Source organism: Berkeleyomyces rouxiae (genome assembly GCF_048999995.1).
Source record: "Berkeleyomyces rouxiae strain 22BRR77 chromosome Unknown BrBRR77_ptg000002l, whole genome shotgun sequence".
Taxonomy (NCBI): Eukaryota; Fungi; Ascomycota; class Sordariomycetes; order Microascales; family Ceratocystidaceae; genus Berkeleyomyces; species Berkeleyomyces rouxiae.
In genome coordinates this window covers 3,022,174-3,043,607 of record NW_027396492.1, presented here as the reverse complement: position 1 = coordinate 3,043,607, position 21,434 = coordinate 3,022,174, and the positions used below count along the sequence as shown (strand labels likewise).

The 21,434-nt window shown below is 50.7% G+C and overlaps 6 protein-coding genes across 6 annotated transcripts; 3 read left to right on the top strand and 3 right to left on the bottom strand.

Annotated features, from left to right (window-relative positions):
- Positions 1-171: 171 nt before the first annotated feature.
- On the bottom strand, positions 172-3,290 carry BROUX77_002411 (uncharacterized protein; the record flags this gene model as incomplete). The annotated part of the gene is made up of 3 exons (XM_073746949.1): positions 172-3,037; positions 3,104-3,158; positions 3,218-3,290. 3 exons carry the CDS (start codon positions 3,288-3,290, stop codon positions 172-174), a joined length of 2,994 nt encoding a protein of 997 aa, XP_073607493.1.
- A 6,268-nt stretch (positions 3,291-9,558) lies between these two features.
- On the top strand, positions 9,559-10,787 carry BROUX77_002410 (uncharacterized protein; the record flags this gene model as incomplete). The annotated part of the gene is made up of 3 exons (XM_073746948.1): positions 9,559-9,744; positions 9,832-9,913; positions 9,991-10,787. 3 exons carry the CDS (start codon positions 9,559-9,561, stop codon positions 10,785-10,787), a joined length of 1,065 nt encoding a protein of 354 aa, XP_073607492.1.
- A 404-nt stretch (positions 10,788-11,191) lies between these two features.
- On the top strand, positions 11,192-12,009 carry BROUX77_002409 (uncharacterized protein; the record flags this gene model as incomplete). Its single annotated transcript, XM_073746947.1, has 2 exons — positions 11,192-11,531; positions 11,684-12,009. 2 exons carry the CDS (start codon positions 11,192-11,194, stop codon positions 12,007-12,009), a joined length of 666 nt encoding a protein of 221 aa, XP_073607491.1.
- Positions 12,010-12,208: 199 nt separating this feature from the next.
- BROUX77_002408 (uncharacterized protein) lies at positions 12,209-13,606 on the bottom strand (the record flags this gene model as incomplete). Its single annotated transcript, XM_073746946.1, has 3 exons — positions 12,209-12,843; positions 12,924-13,268; positions 13,333-13,606. The coding sequence occupies 3 exons, from the start codon at positions 13,604-13,606 to the stop codon at positions 12,209-12,211; spliced, it is 1,254 nt and encodes a 417-aa protein (XP_073607490.1).
- Positions 13,607-15,986: 2,380 nt separating this feature from the next.
- BROUX77_002407 (uncharacterized protein) lies at positions 15,987-16,604 on the top strand (the record flags this gene model as incomplete). The annotated part of the gene is made up of 1 exon (XM_073746944.1): positions 15,987-16,604. The coding sequence occupies one exon, from the start codon at positions 15,987-15,989 to the stop codon at positions 16,602-16,604; it is 618 nt and encodes a 205-aa protein (XP_073607489.1).
- Positions 16,605-16,941: 337 nt separating this feature from the next.
- BROUX77_002406 (uncharacterized protein) lies at positions 16,942-17,532 on the bottom strand (the record flags this gene model as incomplete). Its single annotated transcript, XM_073746943.1, has 1 exon — positions 16,942-17,532. The coding sequence occupies one exon, from the start codon at positions 17,530-17,532 to the stop codon at positions 16,942-16,944; it is 591 nt and encodes a 196-aa protein (XP_073607488.1).
- Between the last annotated feature and the right edge of the window lie 3,902 nt (positions 17,533-21,434).

The following is a 21,434-nucleotide window of genomic DNA, read 5'->3' as shown; positions in this document are numbered from 1 at the left end:
AGAAGTCTTCCCTTGATAACATGACAAGTACTACAAACACGTGAAGGATCTTAAATTGTTTGAATTGTTCATGTCGCGATCAAGCATCATTCGTATGTACAAGTTTTTTGCTTTATTAATAGTTAGGGTTCATGAATTAAAAGGGTTAATTACACATCACTTCCAGGTCCCTCACTGGGGCAGCTCTGTTGGCTTGTACGCCCAGTTCCTATCCAGCGCACTCAGTTTTCTCTTTAGCCCATCACCAATCCTTGTACTTAGCCCATCACTAATAAGTGACACACCGTAGCCCAAGATCTTGGAGGGCTGGTCAAGCCCGATATTGCCGTTGCCGCTATTGCTGCTTAAAAACGCCGTCCCTTCGCCGGTGTGCAGATACCCAACTAACGCATCGTCGGGTAGGATCTGGTCGATAAAAATCGCAGATGCTGGACTAGACGATGCTGAAGCAAGTGGGACGGCATCTGGTGGCGACATCATGCCGGATTGCGGTGACAACTGCGATCGAGGCGAGCCAGATGCAACAGATCCGGGTCCAGGCGCTGTTATTGGAGAAGAAATGGCTTGTGTTTGTCCCTGGAAGGACGAGGCAGATTTGGAGGCAATAGCATTAGCCCAGAGGGTGAGTGTAGCCCTATAAACGGCTGTAGACCACCATGCCGGCCGTCGATCAGGAGACATGGCCCGGACTAGCCGCAGAGCCTGGCCGCTGTGTATTATAGCCTCAGCATGATTGGTAATGCACCGGCTGTGGCGTAGTCCCATGTCCCACATGTTTGAGCCCAGGTCGTCCTTGCGTGCTAGTCTCTCGACTTCAGCAAAGTTGGTGACAGAGTTCAGGTAGATAAGGTGATAAAGTACCAAGGTAGCCTTGGAAGCATCGTCTGCTGGTTGCGATGTGAAGACTCTAACTGCTAGTTGGTACCACCGCTGCAACATGCTCTGTGTGTCTTCTAGTCGTGTCAAAGTGCTCTCGCGGGCTATGCAGCGTGGACGCTGCCATGATGATAATGCCAAATTGTCAGAAAAACAGGCCAGTAGTTGGTTGACGTGGCTGAGAGTGTTTTGGAGTGGATGAAGTAGTAGCCGCAAATGCATAGGTGTCAAAGACTGCTGTCTTGTTGAAATGTTATCTTGTAGAAAGTCCTGGAACAAGTCGTATAGAGACCGCCAGGGAGCTGAAGCGCTATTGCCTCCTGGTGAGGAACAGCTCTGCATGCCAAGCGCCCATTGCTCGGCAGATGTGGCTGTCCATAGAGACTCTGAAGCGGGAAGCGAGCAGCGCAAGTCCGTTACCGCCAACATTGTGTTGGTGTCATGAAAGAGAGCAAGCTCCTGGTCGATCATGACCCAGTTATATGCCAACCGGCTGCGTAGCTCAGCTTTCTGCCAAACCCGCCATTGGTGTTCTATACTAATACCCTCACTGCTGGCTGGCAATGACGATGAAGCCTCCAGCATGCCTGCATGGCGTAGCATGGACAAGTACATGCCTCGTTGACCCATGGCAATGTCCATCAACCACTTATCGCCACTCCATGCACCAAGAATAGTGAAGAGCAGCGCACCTTGTAAGGCAACAGGATCAGCCGAGAACTCAACATTCTTCTCAATGGTATCGAATAATGAGATGCGGCAGGTCTCGATCAAGCCAGCGGAGAGAAAGCGAGATTGTGTCATGGGAACACTGGCAGCGCCCTGGGCGATCATTAAAAGCACCAGCAAGGTCGAGGCTTGATTGGAGAAAACCATGTCATTGACGTCGAGACACCCCTTGGCTACTAGTGGCAAGTAGCTAGCCATGCTTCGCACATGGCCTCGCAAAAAGTGTTGCAAGATTTCGTTAGGTGGCAGCATGACGAGATTGAAGTTGGCTGGACTTGCATGGCCAACCTTGGAGTAGTCAACAACACTCCCACGATGAATGTCCAGTGCCTTATGCAAAAAGGACTGTGTAATGGCAAGCATACGGTCACGAGTGCCCTGCGACAGTGGTGCTACCTTTGCCATTCCCCGCACCACATCGGCATCTGTTAGCGTTGAGACACCTTCAGGACTGGCTAGTGACCTTTCTAGGGCAGCCCAGACACTGTCATCAGTATTAAGCCGGTGTTCTAGGCACTCAAGATGCACAATAGCAGTACGCGGGCAGTCTGCAGAGTATGTTGGTGGTGTGCAACGCGCCAGCGGCCAACCGCTTTCAGCGGCAATGACAACGCCAAAGTCTGAAGCAGATTGATCTGTCCCTGTGGGCTCAGTAATAGCAGTGGTCAAGGTACGGTCAATATTGGGTTTGAAATGACTGTCGAAATCGCTGGTAAACACGGCGCTGTTGACCCGGGTATGAATTGACGCGCTCGAGGATGAGCTATCATTCATAGACTCGCCAGATAACGGCAGCCCATCCATGTCACTGAAACACGGCATGGCAATATCTGGCCGTTGAAGGATCATGCCGCCGCTGCTGTCGTATAGCATGTCGAGTGAATAATCTGGAGGCCATTGCAAGAATTCATGATACGGTACTGCCGAAGACGCAAATGTTCCCGGGTTTATGTGCATGAAGTCGTCCATGATGGGTGGCGAGGGAAGCTTTGGACTAAGCTGCGGTTTGCTGGTCTTGGGAGACTGGTTTTCGGGTAAGACTGTAGCCGGAGAGCCATTGGCTGGAGCATGTTGATGTTGATGCTGAGCTGAGTTTAAACCGTCTGTGTCCATAAATACGAGAGGAGGCATTTGAGCCTGGGTCTGAACTTGTACTTGTGCCTGTGCTAAGAGCGCACTATTTATCGCAGCGCTGGCCTGGGCTGCACGTACGGCAGCTTTGGATGATCGGCGAGCAAAGCGGGCGGCACATGGAAGATTCTTGTCCGTACAGCGTGAACAGGGAACTCTCTTGTCACAGCCGGTTTTGGCATTGGCACAATTCTGGCAGGCAATTGGCGTCCGGCCGGTTATTGTAGGAAGCCCGTTTGGCGACGGATCCAGTGGATCCCGGACTTCATGGTAAGTAGCATGATGTCGTTGGAGGAGGTCTCTTGACAAATGTTAGCATGATTGCAGATCAGAAGGAAGCTAGCCGAGTGGAGAGCAAGACACATACCGACGCGTGAATGAAAGATGGCAGCCGCTGCAGCGGTGAGGCTTGACGTTGGTGTCTTCACAAAGTCAGTCAACAGACGGCACTATTGGAATAGGCCAGCACAAGAGAACTCACGACTGGGAAGGTGTCTCTCTAGATGCTCTTTTCGCGTAAAGGATTTCCCACAGTATGCACAAAAGACGGGCATTGTTCAGAGAAAGTAGACGAGGGAGATAATGGAGGAGGGGCAAAAGAGAAGCAAGAAGAACCGAGAAGGAGTTGGCAGAGGTGGAGGAGGTAATGAGGCTAATAGAAGAAGACACTGGGATCGGATATAATGCAGATTCAAGGGTCACGGAAGTATCTACAAAGAATAACAAGGCAAAGTAGAAACCAAGGCGTTCTGCTGGTAGGCGCAGCGCAGAGATGGGGTGTGTGAATAAATGTACAAGGTATGTATGGTGAGGAGTGTGTACAAGTCTATGAACGTGAAGATTTGGTGAGGATGGAAGTTGGATATATGTGACAGGAATAGTAGTGGCTGTTTGGACAGAAGTGCCTATTGGTATTGGCCGATACGGCGTACGACGTGTATAAGAGTCTGTGTCTGTATATATGGCTGTGTATGTGTGTGCATAGTCGGTATCCCTAGAAGACGGTTGGACCTGAGGCTGTACGTCGCGTAGTATCAAGCTGGGGCGGGGTCTCAGTACAAATAGTATGGAGAACAATGCTGTCAAGTATGACAGAAGAAAAGAACAAGAGGGCCTGCACGGCCAGATACGAGAAGAGCAGAGCGATGGCAGCCCTTAAAAGTTGCGTCGAGTTTTGTTCGACAAGGGCCGCAGAGAGCTTACACAGATCAGACACCACACGAACGATGCGGCAAAGACGGCGTACTGGAAGGCTTACAGGGCTCATATAAGATGAGACATGACCTTCTTTTTGATTTTGGCCTGTTTTTCATTTTTTATTGCAGCAGCGGCCAAGCCAAGCTAAGTGAAGCCCAGTGAGTGTGGTTCTGGTGGTCCAAGTTCGATTAGACTTGTAACTATGTTAGAACATACTGGTAGACTTTGAGGGGCAGGCAAGCCGGGGCCTGGAGAGACGTGACCCATGCAAGGGCGGCCACCAAGCTGGTTTTGTTTCTTTTTCCATGTGTTGTATGGCGATCGACAGCTGGGCTATCAGCCTTCACTGAGAGGGAGGCCAGAGGCCTGCTGGCCAAGGGAGACAGCGACAACGTTCCTGGCTGCATTTTCACGCGGCGCACAGCAGAGCTGGCCTCTGCGGGGTGAGTAGCCACACCACACACGCACACAGTGGCAGACAGCGTTGCTGGCGATCGGGCAGCGAAGATAAACAGAGAGAGAGAGAGATGCACATGCAGATGCAGTACAGTGTCGCATACATACCGTGGTTGCGGCGGCGTATCTGGACACCCTGGCCGATAGACAGACGAGGTGAGCACATTGTCGAAGCTGACGCGCTATGGGCCCCACGACTCTGGTTTGGCCACGCCCGAGCATACGGACTGCTCCGGAAACGCCCAGATTCTCTCGGCGCCGGGGCGCTATGCTAGTGGCCCGGCCGCCTTGCAACGCTGCCGGAGGCCTTTGGCCGCGGCATACTCTTGACTCGTCGCTGGACAGAGACGAGACTCGGAGTAGCGCATTCGTCGTAGACTGAGCTGGGATGCTGTGTGGGGCCGACGTTGCATCAGTTGCAAATGCTGTGCCAGGTTGCGATGTGAGACATGCATGTTTGCAGTTGCTCGTATACTAACTAACAGATGTAGAGTTGCTGGCCAACTGGGGTGGCTGTCCTCTAGGGCACAAGCGCCCGGAAAGTTTAATTATCTGATCATTGCAACCCTAAACAACCCTAGGGTCGTGTAACATTCGCCCACTGGGCGAATGATGCCTTCCCCGCCCGACACCTTATACGAGTTTGGGTTTTTTGGGTTCATCCCAGTGCGTCCCCGATACGATAGTCGGCAAATAAGCAAGCGTATCCTGAGCCTCATCTGACAGCCGCCGTGCCGCTCGCGAGGATCATGAGACGGAGAGTAGGAAGATTTGCCCGGCCCTATAGACATCGGGCGAGCCTGCAGGCAGGGAATACAGTTGGCAGAATAAGCGAGCCTGCAAGTAGAAGTTTACTTGTTGTCGCCTAGTAATGCTGGCTCTGTTGTCTTTGGTTGGCTTACCGGAACCTTGCTCTCCTTCCGCTGACTGAACATCAATCTCTAACATCATGTCAGAACTGGCTGACACAGCCTCTTCTCCTTCACCCAGCCTTTGGCTTTCTCGTAAACAAGTCAGAGCACAAGCTTATCCACCGCCTGGCGGTTTCTCCTTTCGTTGAGCCATCGACTTGCACTTTTGACTATAACATATCGACTACAAGACAGTGGCACCAGAAAGGGTCTTGTTGTGTTGCATGCCGTCTCACCTCTCATCTGTATGCATATGCCTGAGCCTGCATCGCTGTTTTGATGCATAGCTCTTTGTGCCCCTCATCCCCGTGCATAAACACTGGGCCGAAAGCAAGGAGCCAAGAAAATGAGAGACACCCCTAAGTCTAAGAGACACCACTAGGCCAGGGCCGGTATAGCAGCTTCAAGCACAGAAAAAAAACTGGACAAGTGGGCTGCATTCTGGATCAGGAAGAAAGAGAGACTTGCTGTATTCCATTCCCTGAAGACAAAGAAAAGAATGCAAACAAACAAATAGACTGCCAAAAAAACCAGAGAATGAAGATAGGTCAGTTCCCATCTCCCTGTTCCTCTTCTCTCCCTCTATCCCTGACGTTCCTGTGTCTTCTGCAGCACAAACTCAACCCTCTTGTGCAACCACACGCCAACAGCTTTGCTGCCGGCTAACATCATGTCTTGAGTGATGACTGTGTCCTAGGTCCAGAAGCCCAAATTCAACGGTATCCCAAGCCCAAAAATGGCAGACAGACGGACAGCCTCCATCCCTCTGTCTACCCGCCAGCCCGCCCAATACCACATCACGTGTACTTGGATGCTGCGTGCGTGCGTGCGTTATTTGGTCCGCCATACTTGACTGGTGCCCAAGGCAAGCCACAGTTGTCTTACATGCAGCTTGGTTGTCTGGCTTGTCTCATGCTAATCTTTCTTTGCTCTTTCTTTCTTCTTCTGTGTGTGGGCTCGCGCCACTTCTCTCTTAATTTGCAACAAGATATGCAAGAAACAGCTTCTGGAGGGAGCGAGGAAGGGCTGTTGTACATGAAAAAGAAATGTATTGTTTGTGGCTCTAACTATACAATTGCTAGAAGAAGAAACCATCTTGATTGTAGTCCTTCTGGCCATTTCTGCAAGATATACGCAACTAGCCGACGGCTCCTTTTTTTAAGTGCCGTTCTTAGTGTTCCCTCAAAATCCAACCAACCAACTCTCGCATGGGAGACCATAACAATGTGGTGAAAAGTACCATTTGTTGCCAAGAACCGAACATCTGACTAGAATGTCGTCTGTTTATATAGGTGCATCAACAAGTATCCGCCCACATACCTACATACATACACACAGTCGTTTTCGGCGAGAGGTACGTAGTTCAAAGAGATCAAGGTGCCTTTTTTTTTCAACTGTCGCCCATAACACCAACATATATATAGATACATATGCGCCCAGATAGTATCGCGGCCTATCCTTGGAGCTGAACGCACACATCATCTACTCAGCTTGAAAATTACCTCCCCGGCTTGCAGCCACAGAGACAAGCAACCGGGTGTCCCATCTAGAACAGCATCCATTCAGCTTCTGTCATGTACAACCACCACTGCTTACACGCCCGTTGCCCACACCCAATCTCGCTGGTGCCTCGAGGACCATCGCAAACAGGTGGAGAACCTGTTTCTCCCTACCTACCTCTTATCATAAACACAAAGCCCCCAGCAATAATCATCATTAGACCGCAATCTGCAGGTTTAGCTCTGCTGACCCTGCACAAGCATAGTTACAAGTATATCCATACTTAGGCGACCAAACCAGCCTCCTCTCTGTACTGCTCCTTGTTCTCATCCCCAACCAAATTGTGCATAATCAGGAAATCCTTCTCTTATTACTTCCCAGTGAATATCCAGATTCCATTCATAGCGGGACCATCTCGGTTCGAAATATCCAAAAAATAGGTCACTAGCAAGCCATCTCTTTTATACAATTCACAAGGTTGGACCTTATGGTATGGATACTGGCACCACTGTAGGGCTGTACTATACTTGTAAAAGAAAAACTCCCCATCTCTTCCATGGCGTTTCTCCAATAAGCCAGCGCATATGCACGGCTTGCAGGTAGCCAAAATGTTGGCATCGACAAGAAGGCCTCGGAATCAAAAGAAAAACAGCATGTTCCAAGGATGATAGTTACCGCCTAGAACACTATAATCTTTAACCCGAATCCATGTCTTAGCCAAATATCTAGAACAAGGCTTTGAATAGCTCAAGACATGCAGGTCATACTGCAGACCGCTTGTTGTGGGAAAAGAAACCCTTGAGGTAGTGACAACACCAAGTCAAGAAGCCAAGCCAGTTCATGGGCTGGTGTGGGTTTGACCCCCGCCCCGCCTCCTCCCGAACACGCATCGGGCGCCATGTACTTGTACACCGGGCTTCAAGTCTTGTCTTGATCGGGCCTGTGGTATTCCTTGCCGTTCACTCACCGACTACCACCCCCAATCAATGTCAAAAAAGGCTTTAGATATCCACTCCAGACAGAGTTACAGACATGACGAAATGACCATGGCGAGCGCTGTCTGCGGCATTGACTTCCCAAATCTGTATAGGATTTTCTCCTCCTGCGATTGCTTTGCGTGCTTTGTTTGGCTATCATCTCGTGGAACAGAGACTTGTCTCGTTTTCTTTTCTTTTCAAACAAGGTCCAGTTCGCGAAAACACAAAGCTGAGTGTCCTGGTAGGATGATATTGGCTGAGATCACAGCCCAAGCGGTCTGAATTAAATGCGTACAGACTTTGCCGTTGCCAATCAAGTTAGACTTCGGCTTATCAACCTGTAGCGTATCCACCTTTAGATAGTTTAAAGCAATATTCCACTCTATCAAGGGTGTCAAAGGTTTCCAGATCAAGTGCAATAGCTTGTTGTTAGCCCTAGCTCATTAATCGTAGTGAAAATTGTGTAGCCATTCATGAACATTAGTCATCGTAGGTCACCGTATGATATCTCTTTCTCGACGAGATTTGCTTCACACGCACTCACTCTGCTAAGCCAGCAAGCCTCTGTCTATAAATAGGCGAGGTAGTGGCTAACTTTTTGTTGATTTCTTCAGCTTCTGCAAGCGCAAACGTGGACTGTGAAACCCTCTCTAGCTTGAGCCAAGACCAAGACCACATTGGCTCCTTATGGCTGCTTCAGGGCCCCGGCAGTCCACCGGACCTCCGTAGTATATATAACTATAGTTAACCTTTTGAAAGGTTCTGTATGCCACGTGCTAGAGTAGAACCCTTGCATATAACCGGTGGAAGATGGTATGTGTCTATTCGGATTGACAGTTTTTGAGCTGTAACATTCTATATACTTGTGCTTGTATGCATAAAACCCCATGGACTTGTCCTGTTCCGAGCGACTGACTTCGTGAGAGATGGTCTGGAGGAGCCTCGAATCGAGATGGATGCATCAAGACAGACATGATAGCGAAGACCCCTCTTCCTTCAGCAGCCTTTAAAAGCAAGCAGTCGAGTGCAGCATGACGTCGATGTCTTGTGGGTGTTCAGTAATGCCTACAACTTGCACTTGTAGCCACGCCTGTAGCTGTCCGTCCATGCGGCTGCCCGGTCGATCTCGATATCGTCCAAGGTCCTATCATACAAGTAAATGGTTAGAAAATAAGAAATTTTAGTGTTGGAAAAAAACGTGAGGAGAAAAAACCCAGTGCCTGTGCGCAGGGCTCTCCCCCGTTGATGTCATTGTTAGGTCGTTACAGCGTGAATAATGTCAAAGGCCCGTCCTAATCACCAGAGGCCAGAGTTCGAAAACATCTTGGCAGTCGCAGAGAAGCAGGCTTTTGTTTCCAAAATGTGATGTATCGGAGTTTTCACAGGTGCGTGATGGACTGGTATCTCGAGTGTTCTCAGTATTGGTTTTTTTTATTTCGCTTCTCCAATTCTCAGCCCGCAATATTAATATGTGCTTTTCACGTGACTGTCTCTGATTTGCTGACATGATCAAATTCCGCGTATCTGCAGTCCCCGCGAAGCTTGCTTTGTTGGCTACCCAATTAGGAAGCTCCAAATCCATCGCCGCCAGGTCAAGCTTCACCAACACAAACAGGTTGAGTTGTTATTAAATGCACGACTGAACCAACAAGCCAGACCGTCGCGCACCACTAAGGGCTCTCTGCCGTGGCGCTCCTCCTAACTGCCAATACGCTCGCCTCTACTTCGTTTCCATTGTACTTTTCTTCCTCTCACCAGCTTCCACTCCACTCTCGCCCACAATGTATCTCGGCATCGCTGTACCCATCATAGGCATTTTGACGGCTAGGGCATACGCGCACAAGTCTCTCACTAATGGCGGCATCGCAGCTTGCATTGTGACAGGGCTGGTGCATGCGTACCACCCGTGGAACTTGCCATTTGCTCTGCTCTGTGTCTTCTATCTTCTCGGCAATAGAGCCACAAAGGTGGGCACCACTACTGCCTCACTTCCAACACTCTCTCTTGGCCATGTTGTCTCTCTATAACTCTCTAATGACTGACTCAACCACTAGGTAAAACACGAGGTCAAGGCAACTCTCACGCTCCAGTCTCAGGGCAGTCCTGGCGGTGAAGCTCCACGCACACATGTTCAAGGTATGTATCACGAAGCTGTATCATGTATAAAGCCTAGTGACTCCTCATGCTAATCTGACCATGATTCATGTCCAAAGTCTTTGCCAACTCTCTCGTGGCCTCTGTGTTATCCGTCCTTCACGCTTACCAGCTGAATAAACGCGAGGAGGATCTTCTCGATCCTCAAGCCGCGGCTCCGCAAGGTCATCTCTGCTACAACTGGCCTGGCGATCTCCTCATTGTTGGAATCATTGCAAACTACGCCGTTGTGACAGCAGACACGCTCGGCTCCGAGCTTGGCATCCTTTCCAAGACTGAGCCGCGTCTCATCACGTCGTTTATGCGCCGCAAGGTCCCCCGAGGTACCAACGGTGGCGTCACTCTAGTCGGCCTTGCTGCGGGTTTTCTTGGTTCTATGGCAGTCGTAGGCACCGCCATGTTCTTTCTTCCCATTTGCAGCACTAAAACCAACTCTCCGTGGACTCTCTACAACCGTGGTCTCTTTATGTGGGGGCTTTCGTTCTGGGGTCTCCTGGGCAGTCTTGTCGACAGTCTTCTTGGAGCGCTCTTGCAGCAAACTGTTGCTGATGCGCGTACCGGCAAGGTCATTGAAGGCCAAGGTGGAGTTCGCGTCCCAGTCGTGGGCGAGCAACCCAATTCCTCTGAAAAAAGTTCTGCTGATGAATCTTCTACTGAAGACAAGTACGATCCCAAGAACAAGCATCGGACATCTACCCATGGCACTGGGAAGCCTTCTCGGGTAACTGTAACCGGATTCGATATTCTCGACAACAACGACGTAAACTTTTTGATGGCCTTGATGATGAGCATTGGAGCTATAGGGGTCGCGGCGTGGATCTGGGACACTCCCCTCGCGAGCATTTTGACTCTGTGATGGACTAGGGTTGCGCAAGGTATGTAGTGTAGGGTTAGCTACACGATGATTCATCCAGGATTTGAAAAGCGTCTACTGGTACAAGCGACAACGCTTCTCTTGTAACCACTTGCAATGAACATCAAATTACTATTCCAAAGTCCTTGTGTCACTGTGTATTGTCACTATAAATCGGCAGTAAACTGCATTCATCGATGTGAGGCTTCACCTTCTTTTACCTGGCCCCAGTTCTTGATGGCAAACAATGAGACGCGAAGTACATGCAGACTTATTATTACAAATGAACTTGGCAGAAGAACGTCGGCTACTAACACTTGGGCTTTCTATGAGATACTAAACTCTTCATTTTCATATCTTGATTCGTCTCTCAAGTTTTAATATTTTCTGACACCACCGTTCTCGCAATGGCCCACGACCCCGCATTATCCAGCGAGCACCCCGCCGACGACCTGACTCGGGAGCTTGACGACGGCAAGATCCATCTCCTAATTGCCTGCTCAGGCTCGGTAGCGACAATCAAGCTGCCGTTGATTCTGGCAGCGCTCGGCAAGTATACACAGCTATCAATCCGTGTGGTCATGACCAACGCATCGCGCCACTTCCTCAGCGGCCAAGCCGAGGAGCAGCCGAGCCTTCACCAGGTGCGTCACATGCAGAACGTCGACGGCATTTACGGCGATGAAGACGAGTGGGTGGTGCCGTGGTCGCGGCGCAAGGCAATTCTGCATATTGAACTACGCAGGTGTACGTATAACAACAAGTTCTCTTTCTTCTCCGGTGCGGACACGCAACGCCTGCATGGCGGCGTTGCTCGCCTCCGAGACCGACTTCCGCCATGAACATTCCGGCTAACGCGCAGCTTTGGTTCGGTACCCTCCGCCTTGTGTGATGTCCAGGGGCACATCTTATGCTCATCGCTCCGCTGAGCCTCAATACGCTAGCCAAGCTGGCCAACGGGCTCAGCGATAACCTACTGACATCGATTGTGCGGGCGTGGGATCCGACAAAGAAAATCCTCGTCGCGCCCGCGGGCAACACGGCCATGTGGAACCATCCAATGACGGCGCGGCAGTTGGCAGTGCTTGAAGAGTGGTCGTGGTTTGAGATTCACCGGCCACAGGAGGGCGTGCTAGCTTGTGGTGATGCAGGCGACGGCAAGATGAAGGAGTGGAGCGAGCTGGTTGAGATTGTTGAGGAGAAGCTTACACTCAGAACTTCATGACGAACTACTACCCAACGTTTGCCTAGTTTTACTAAAATGAAATATATGCAGTTAACGACAGGATATTAGATTAGTTATTGCAGGCTATCTAATCACCATGACTAACAAAACATGATACTTTGTTTACAGGAAGCCGTTATTCTGGAAATATAAAAACTCAAAGAAGAAAAATAGAAACAAGGAATTTCATCCGCAGACGCTACATGATGAACAAGAGACTTGTGTCCATGGGATGACTAGACGACAGCTGTGGCAATTGTGAGTATTTGGATTGCAGCAGTTCACGAATGCTATTGAGCAACTGCACATAGCTCTGCTTGGGGTTCTGTGTCAGCGCCGTAATAAAGGCCCATGACATGGCGCCGGTGGCCTGCGAGTTAATGGTGGCATCAGCCGAGGTCTGCGAGTCCTTGCTGCCTGACCACATGATGACATCAGCTGGCGATGTCTTGGTCCGAATGGTCTTTCGATAGGCGTCGTCGCCGGTAGTAGCCTTCTTCGCGAGCTTGAATAGCGAGCTGGCCACCTTGCCAATGTCGCCGCGGGCGTATGCAGAGACAGCCGACATCAGGCCCTGGCCAGCTTCCTTGGCCAGGTTAGGCTCCTTGAGCACACCCTTAGTGCTGTAGATGTAGGGTAGATCCAGCGCTGAGCCACTGTGGCATGAGTCAAAGATACATGTTAGCCGGACGCCGGCTGGCAGCGAGCGAACCATGATGTGGTGCATCTGGTCGTCGACAATGTGCCCCTGAGTCTTGAAGTCGACGGGGTATATAACCTCGTCATAGCCATCGTCTTCGTCGCCGTCGAGATCTTTTGTCTGGCCTCCGTGACCTAAAGCACGCAGATAAAATAGACAGTTAGCGGGCATTCTCTATCGGTCAGACAAGCCACCACGTTGTTGGTTGGCTTACCGGAGTAGTGAAAGAACAGCGAGTCGTTCGCCTTGGCACCTGCAACAAGCCAACTCATGGCGCGCAGGATGTTGGCCTTGGTCGGCTGGCCCATGGGGTTCGTCTGGTTGTCAGTCAAGATGACCATGTCTTCCCGGCGGTAGCCATGGCGCTCCATCAAGAAGCGCGAAACATTGTTGACATCATTGATGCAGCCGCGCAGTGCAGCCTGAGTTCCCGCATAGTTGATGCCAATCAAGAGCGCCTTGCGCGATCCAGTACAGTTGCTGTATTGGAAGGAGTAGTCGGATGGGGCGCCATGGCCGAATTGCTGAAAGCCCTGCGGGGGCGGAGGGGGCGCATGCGCTGGAGGTGCAGAGATGGGCTGTTAGCTTGCTAGTTTCAGTCATAGAGATGCTACGGCTCTTACAATATCCGCGCGACTGTTGTTGCGGTGGAGGATAGCTGTGCTGTGGGGGCTGCTGGTAGCTGGGGTACTGCTGCGGCGGCGGGTACTGCGGGTAGCCCTGGGGAGGAGGGGGATGTTGGTACTGCTGAGGCGGAGGGTATCCTTGCGGCGGGTAGCCTCCTTGCGGAGGATAGGCACCCTGTGGTGGGGGGTAGCCGCCCTGGGGAGGCGGATAGTAGCCTCCTTGCGGTTGGTGGTGGCCGGGGCCATGGCCTGCGCCTGGATAGCCGGACATTCCGAGTCGATTCGGGGCACAAGGGCAGATGCAGGCTCGGGTGAGATGAGCGTGGTGGATTCCGGTACCACAAAAAAGGCCGGATCGTCGTATGCTAGAAGTGGCAAAAGTGGTGGATGTGGTCTCCAAAACCGTGCGTTCTCCAGGGCGAATGGGGAAATTTGGGATGCTATCAGCCACTGCGGGGTGGAGGTTGGGGCGGCGGGGGCAGTTTCGTTGTAGGTGTATGCGCAATAGTGATTTGCAGTGGGCATGTATTTACTCTAAAGCAGGGCACAACATGCGCATCGTTGGGCCGAGTTCAACACAGCGCGACTTGAAGCGAACAAGCAGGAAAGAAATCACAAAGACGAGCCAAGGTTCGGAGTGAAAGAAGTAATTTCACTCGGTGCAGATGCCCAAACATTCACGCACAGAAAGTGGGCGCCTAACAAGGTCCAAGCACACAACTGAGGGGCGATAAGGCAGACCAAGCACTGAAAACCCGGTAGACAACGTCATCGCGCTTCTGGTCAATATAGTTGAGTGAGAAAACGATCAAAACGGGTGTCACAGAATGCAGGCTGGGGCTGGTTGTGCAAGAAAGCCCAGTGGTTTCAACCCGAGATTCCTTGTATTGACAACAATCAACTATCTGGATTTCAATGTCAGCTGTTAGTGTTTGCTAGCGCCGACAGCCTAAAGCGCTAACAGCTTACTGGGGCGCGTGACTCTTGGCCTGGCAATTGTGATGGGCATGCCGGCTGTCCCGAATCGTGAGTTTCAAACCAGTCATAGCTGTGCTTGAGTAAATACGAAAAAGAGATGGATAGCTAGAAAGCACTTGGTGAGTACAGGCAGCACGAGTCTGGGAATTCGAGTGGTTGTCGCAATAGTTTGTTGAGGCTGTTGTTGGCCTGAGTAGAGAACCTAAGGGTTAACTAACTCCTAGCTAGGGCTAGTTCCTGAGTAACTGACGTCAGCAAGTCCTGGCTTGTGCCCCAAGCCACATCCTAGCGATCTCAAGTATCCAGGATGACTACATCACGAAATCCTCCTGCGACTATACAAGTATCAACAAACAACAAGAAGCACACCGCTTTCGTGCCTTTGTCTCCCAGAGGCCATAATATAGAAATAGCACAAATAATACAACCTCTTTGTGTCACCAATCTCTAGACTCGACGTTCTGGACGAAGCTTTATGTCTAAACTTATACCCCGGATACGAGATCATTACGTATTTACAAATGCCGCCCCCAGCGAGGCAAACAAGGCTGGCATCGTGTGTTGTCTTGGTCTGTGCTGTACATTTGACATTTGGGGTCTGGCCATTGTTACGATTGTGTTGTGCTGTTACAGTTTTGGATCTGGCCATGTCTCGGGTAGAACAATGGAGAGATATCAGCAGGATGGCATGCCTTACAGCCATTGCAGAGTCTGTAGGACTGGAATGAAGCACCTAGGTAGCAATAGTGCATAACTAACTAACGATAGTTGTATGTAACTACTTCTAGTTTCTGGTCCGGCAATGGCTGAGCCTTGAACTCGATAGCCGGTTCCATGTACGTAAGTTCATGAATGCATCTGCGGGACTCGGTACACTTGCCGTCTAGCACATAGTTGCCTGTAGACTTTGTAGGGCAACCCCGATCTCGAATACGAAGTTCATGATAGCCAGCATAGAGAGCCATAGCCACCAGACATTTAACTCATCTGGTATTGCAGCCGGCGCTGAGGTTGCCACATCGTAAGGTGACGTGAATTTGCGCTGCCGAACTTTTGCCACGAGCTGGGGTTTGCGCTACGGAAGAGCCAACTGCTTCCTTCTCCCCTTGCTTTTCATGTTAGTGTCCACGTCTCTTATACCGCCGAATCGACATGTCGGAAGAGGAGGCGAGCAAAAGCAGACTCCAAAATAGCCTCCCAAGTAGTGCCACTTGGTGGCAGCATCTCGCATACTGTTGGACCTTTCGAGTTAGTCCCACTCGTGATCTGCGGCGCCTCCTGCCGCGGTCTTCCGCACAATGGCGCAGATACGGGGAGCTGTGCAGAAAATGCGCGGCGGCCTCTTTCATTTGTCCGTGCATGGATACTCCGATTCCAATTCCAGAAAGATCCGTTGCATCTAAGTGGTACTTTGCGCATACGAGGAATAAGGCTAAGTGCATTCTTTCCTTGCACTGGCCATCCTCCTGTTCATTCTTGGTGATGAGCTGCTTGTTGTTGTTTACGTCTGCTCGATTTTCTTATATATCAGCTCCACTAGTGCCCTATTTTTATCCCTCGCTTTCTTCTCTTCTGCACCGCTCTTCATCTACCGACAGCAACACTCTTACACTGCATCTGCATTACCTACTGCACCTCTCATACTCTAATCCTAATTCTTTCCACCTTTCACAATGCTCATTCCATCCACTTTCTTTGCTGCCCTGGCCACCGCCGCCTCTATCCCTAAGCGGACCCCGGCTGAGACTACTTCTACTGGTGTCCGCTTCAAGGTCAACTTCGTCTCAGGCTCGGATGACCTCAAGGGTGTCGATAAAACCTACTTGCATGGTCTCCACAGCGGCGCTGGCTACAACTATGCCAGCTTCAAGGCAGACGGTGGATTCACCTTCTTCAAGAACGTCTCTTCCACTGACGAATCACGCAACTCTCTGATCAGCTCATGGCCTCCCCTGACCATCAACTTCCTGGCCACGGCGGAGGATGGTGGCAGTCAGGTCATGATCAGCGCTGCCACTGCCAACGATGACGTCCAGGTTGTCAAAGACGACGCCTCTCTATACCTTGCGCCTATTACTTGGGCTGCTTGTACCGTTCCTCTCGAAGGCCTCTTAGGCGGTCAGTACACCGTCCTTAAGAACTACGAAGATGCTTCCAAGGTGCCTGAGGCCTGCGCCACCATTGACCTCGTCCCCTACTGCGCTGAGCTACCGGCCTTCCCTACCGATGAGGCTGCTACCAAGCTCAACTTCCACCCTCAGGAAATCCCTTGCTACTCCGAGTCTGCTTAGAAAGAAAAAATCTGAACGGCTTTTCCGAGCACCATATGACTAGCCCACTCGCAAGGTATGGGCACTTTTTACTCCAGGATTCTACACATTCTTTTTCCAGAGAGTCATGGCCGAGTTTGGATTGTCTTGCTTGTCGGTTGTAGTTGTGTATTATTGGCTTAATGTTCATAGCGTGGTGTTAAATAATGAAATTTTTGTCATAAATCAAAGACTGCAGCTCTTGATGTTGTGTTAGTGATTCTGTGACCCATTGTCAGTGCATCAGAGGCGTCCACGTACTATATTCCTGTGGCTTGTTACAGATGCCCATTCAACATATCAACTGCAGCTGTCATATTTATTCAAAATGCAACCCGACATGATGAGAGACCGCCTGTTCGTCTCCTTCAAACTCCAAACAAACCGGGCACACGCTTAACTGCGAATCTGTCAAAGCAGGATCACGCTGAACAATGGATGTCTGCTCTTCATCCAGTGCAGAGCTCCTAATATCACCCAAGTCCCGCTGTCCTACTGCATCACCGCCCTTGCTCCGCCCCTTCCCTCTCCCCTTCGTCTTGGCTGGGCGCAGATACGCATCTAGTCCGACCTCTGTCGTCGGTTGTCCGGCTGAGTATGCACTGGCTGACCCCTCGGCCCAAATACTGCGCGCACGCTCACGGCTGCCCGACCGCCTGCGGCCAAACACGCCCGGCTCGGCGGGGGTTGGCGGCTCTTCACCGCGCACCTGTGCCGCTGACGCCAAAGATTTGACGCGCCCTACGCGACCGTCGGTTAGTCGCACCTTGATACCGCGTGGGTGGTTCCCGCGGGTGAGGACATCCTGAATTGCTCCCGCAACGGTGCGGCCGGTTGGTTGGTCGGCTTTAAGCACGATGTTGACCAATGCTCCACGCACAACTTGGGTAATTCCAGGTACCGGCGGCATTCTTAGACTTGAGTGTGGTGAATAAGTTTCCGTGGTTTTTATTTGTCCCGATCTCTTCGCGTTCGCTTGTTGAATGGGACTTTGAATTGAACTGGTCAATAGGTGAAGATTACTAGAGATATAGGAGTTGCGACACGCCCTTGATCATTTCAGTAAAAAGGCGGACCGCACGTGACACATTTTTATTCGGGGTATTGTAAGGTCTATGAGCTAGGGTTATTGCACTAGCATGAATAGGGGGGGTCGTCACACGTTAACAAGACGCGCCTCACACCTCACACTACGATGTCAAGAATGCGACCGAAATGGGACTTCACGACTTCTTCACCAGAAATGTGATTCGCATTCTGCAACTCAAGGCCACGGAACTCGCCTGGTAAGGCGTAACGATCATGGCCCTACGCCTCTTGGGTAGCGACTCTGGCTCCGGCCTTGCTGACCCAGAGAAAGAAAAGTCCAGTAATGTCGTCGACCGCACCATCAAAAAAACCGAACAGCCCGCCTGATAAATTAGCCCCCCGATTAGACTGAGTCTGACAAGGCTAAGAAGCGGTCCTCCGAGAGCTAGCACTTGTGGATCCTAAACCCTAAGCGGCCTAGCTTTCCTATGCCGTAGTTCTAGCTGTCCCCGACGTTGATGATGATGAAAGTCTTTATTAACCTGTCTACTCGCGAGGGATTCTCGACATACGACAGGGGACTATTTCTAGTACCAGGAAAAATACATAATAGAAGCAAAAACCAAAATCTAAAACCATGCATACAGAAACCCCACAATCCAAAGTATAATGACAGGAGGTCTCCCACCTGCCCAGCACAGAGGCTGTCCTTCGTCCGCGTGGCCCCAAACCTGGCCCAGAGTCCTGGCCTCACCGCCGATGTAGTGATAAAAGTTATTGTGCAAAAAGGAAAAGGGGGTTGGCGGCCTGTTCATGCCAGAGGGTTGGCAGCGCGGCTGCGCGAAAAAAGATTGGGCCCCAGAGGCTAAGCTGCCCCGGGCAGGGTCGGACCAGACGGTGGAGGGCCGGGCGGAGGGCGAACTGGGGAGTCCCCTTGCTGCGGGTCCGTTCCCGTTACCGCACGGCGGTGTGCTAGAAGCACCGGAGGACTCTTGGCTGCTTTAGATGCCAGCCAGATGGCTCCACTCTTGGTGGCTATGAGCTTCTGGAAGAAGCCCTTAGCCATCCGTTGAGGGCTGCGGGGGCAGGTCCAGATGTGCTCCGGGGTGGTCTCAGCGTCGCAGAGGGGGCAGGTTAGCACAGCGTTCAAGTGATTGAAGCGGCGGTGGTAGTCTGCGTAATCTCCGTGACCAGAAAGTGCTGTCAGGACAGCGCGGGCGAGCTTGCGCTCAGTGTCGTCAAGAAGGGTTTTCCAGGCCTTCTTAGGAGCCTCGAGAGGTCGGCTCAGGTGCGGTCTGTTGGTAGTTTGTGGCCAGGCTGTGCGGGAGCAGCATCTTGAGCCTCCCTATTCTATCCCAGTTTGTGGCTGTCGTTCCGAGCGGGTGGTTTGGCTGCGCGAGAGTGGCCCTAAGTCCGGCCGAACCAAGGCGGCTGTCCAGGACAAAACTTATTGGCGGGAAACCGGACGCTAGGTTGTATATAGGGCATGGGGTTGTGCAATATAGCGGGAGTGCCGCACGAAGACCTCGGCGGACTGTGCGATCCAGGAGTGCCACGGCCTGCTTCAGCCCACGGGGTTGGCTAGTTGTCCCGGCTCCGTGGTTCCACCAGACGTGTCCCCGACGTTAACAGCAATAGATATTAAGAAATCAGAGCCGAAAAGACCAAGAACAAGGATAAGAAGAGTGCTCCCATCATGGGCACTCAATGACCCCCCCCCCCCCCCCCCGGCGCCTTTCTACGGACTTCCCATAGAGACGAGTTGGCGCTGCAGAAACCAAGAAGCTTGTCGCAAGTCATCCCGGTGTTAATTCTGGGGACCTGAAAACAGCAAAAGAGTTCAAAATTGGGTCTGCCTTGTCCTTAAACTCCCAGGCTATCATGTCTGTGGCTCTAGGCAAATGGATAAAGCCTCTGCGCTCTCCAGCGGGTGTACAATCGACAAGGCCAGTAAATGGCACAGCCACGTGATAACCCGTTTTCCCAAGAACATGTCCAGCCTGTCTGACTAGGTTGGGCTGGTGACCATCCGTAGAATCGAGGAGGAGATCGAGAACCAACCCGATCTGAGTGCCACGCGTGTGACTTGGTCCAGACACAACTCGGACTCCTGTCCCACCATTTCGGTGGTCCCAAACAATATGGGGTGCCTCGGCGCCTAACGACCCAGTAGAGTCGGGTCCTGGTGAGTTATATAAAGAAGTTGACCAGTCACGAAGAGGACTTCCACACATGGAAAATGAGTGCTCGGCATACACACTGGGAGATGGAAGACTAATCTCATAGTAAAATCCAAAAATGTTCGCTTTTAGCGCCCTGATATTTGACACCTCTTGACAAAAGTTTTAGACCTAGGCTTCTCACTCTGTCAATATGAGGTGTAATTCATGAATGAGATGAACGCCGCTTTTTCTACAGAGTTTGGCTGCAGAGATAAGGGAATAATATCATGAAATAAAAGGTTCTGATAGAGCCATTTACGAGAACAGAATTTGAATTGCAGGATCAATGGACCTTCTCATAAAAGTTTTTCATTAATAATGGCCCAACCCCTACAATGAAACTTAGCAGACACTGGGATTTACTAGTATACAGGTGGCCTACAATTTGTAATGCAGTGTTTGTTCTCATCTTGCCTGTTCTTGAGTCTTTCGTTGTGCAGGAAGCTTGTGTAATGCTGCTGACTGACGACTATTACACAAGAAACATATCCATACATTAGGTTTCGACATTTACACTGGATAAGGTGCCGATACTTTAACAAGTGAGGGTCCACTAAAACTGGTTGAGAATAAGCTTGTCCCAAGTCTAGTTCGCATCTACAGTAATCCGAACCATTGAGCTACGCCCTGGATTTGTGGCTGTCGTCCCTGTGTGAGCAAATTTCTGACCATGGCAGAGCCGCGTTCACACCGTGGTATCGTATCCCACTCCTACATCATCTTCAACCTTGCTTACTTCCTACTACAATGGGGTTCCTCTGATTGTCAACCAAAATGACTATGCTTTCCCGGCAGTATTTCTCGCTACTACATTTGCGACAACTTCTGGATGGTGACTCCATAGTGAGTGAATCCGAGGTCACACTAGACTCAGAACTCGGATCGCAATTGTGAAATGCTATCATAGTCTAGGATACCACGTTCTGGATTTGATTCTAATCAACAACGATATAATGATCCAGGTCATGGCTGAAATTGGGAGTTAGTGTGATCAAATTAAAGTTTTGATACGAGTTTATCACTTGACATTTGCAAAGCTGAAACTATTGGATATTAGTATATAGCTTGGGCGGTAGCTATTTTCTTACGGCATCTAAATTATGTCAATTAACTACGTGATATTGATTAGAATGTTGGTTTTTTTACAAACGCCAGTGATTACCAAGACTACTCGGCTCAGCGGAACGAAATTGCTTCTACTTCTCTCTATGAAACTATGTCATTGGTTTTTATAGAAACTTCCATTCTGCCTGTTGTTGTTGTTGTTGTTTATTTTTACGCCGTGTGCCAGGGTTCACTGGTCGAATGGGCGTCACAGGCGGCTAGTCCACCTATGAAAAGAGTATAACTATGAAAAGAGCAGGTCTGCACCTGAACGAAGAGAACCAACAGCTGGAACACGGAGGCTCGCAGCCTCCAGAGCGACCCTAACGTCACCCCAAAGGTCCCAGTAAAACAAATAACGAAATACAAAAAACTAGACAAAGGAAAAAAGTAGAAAATGGCTCGGTCTTTCTGCCGACCTATGCTTGGTTAATGAGGCGTTGCCGCCCGGGGCCCC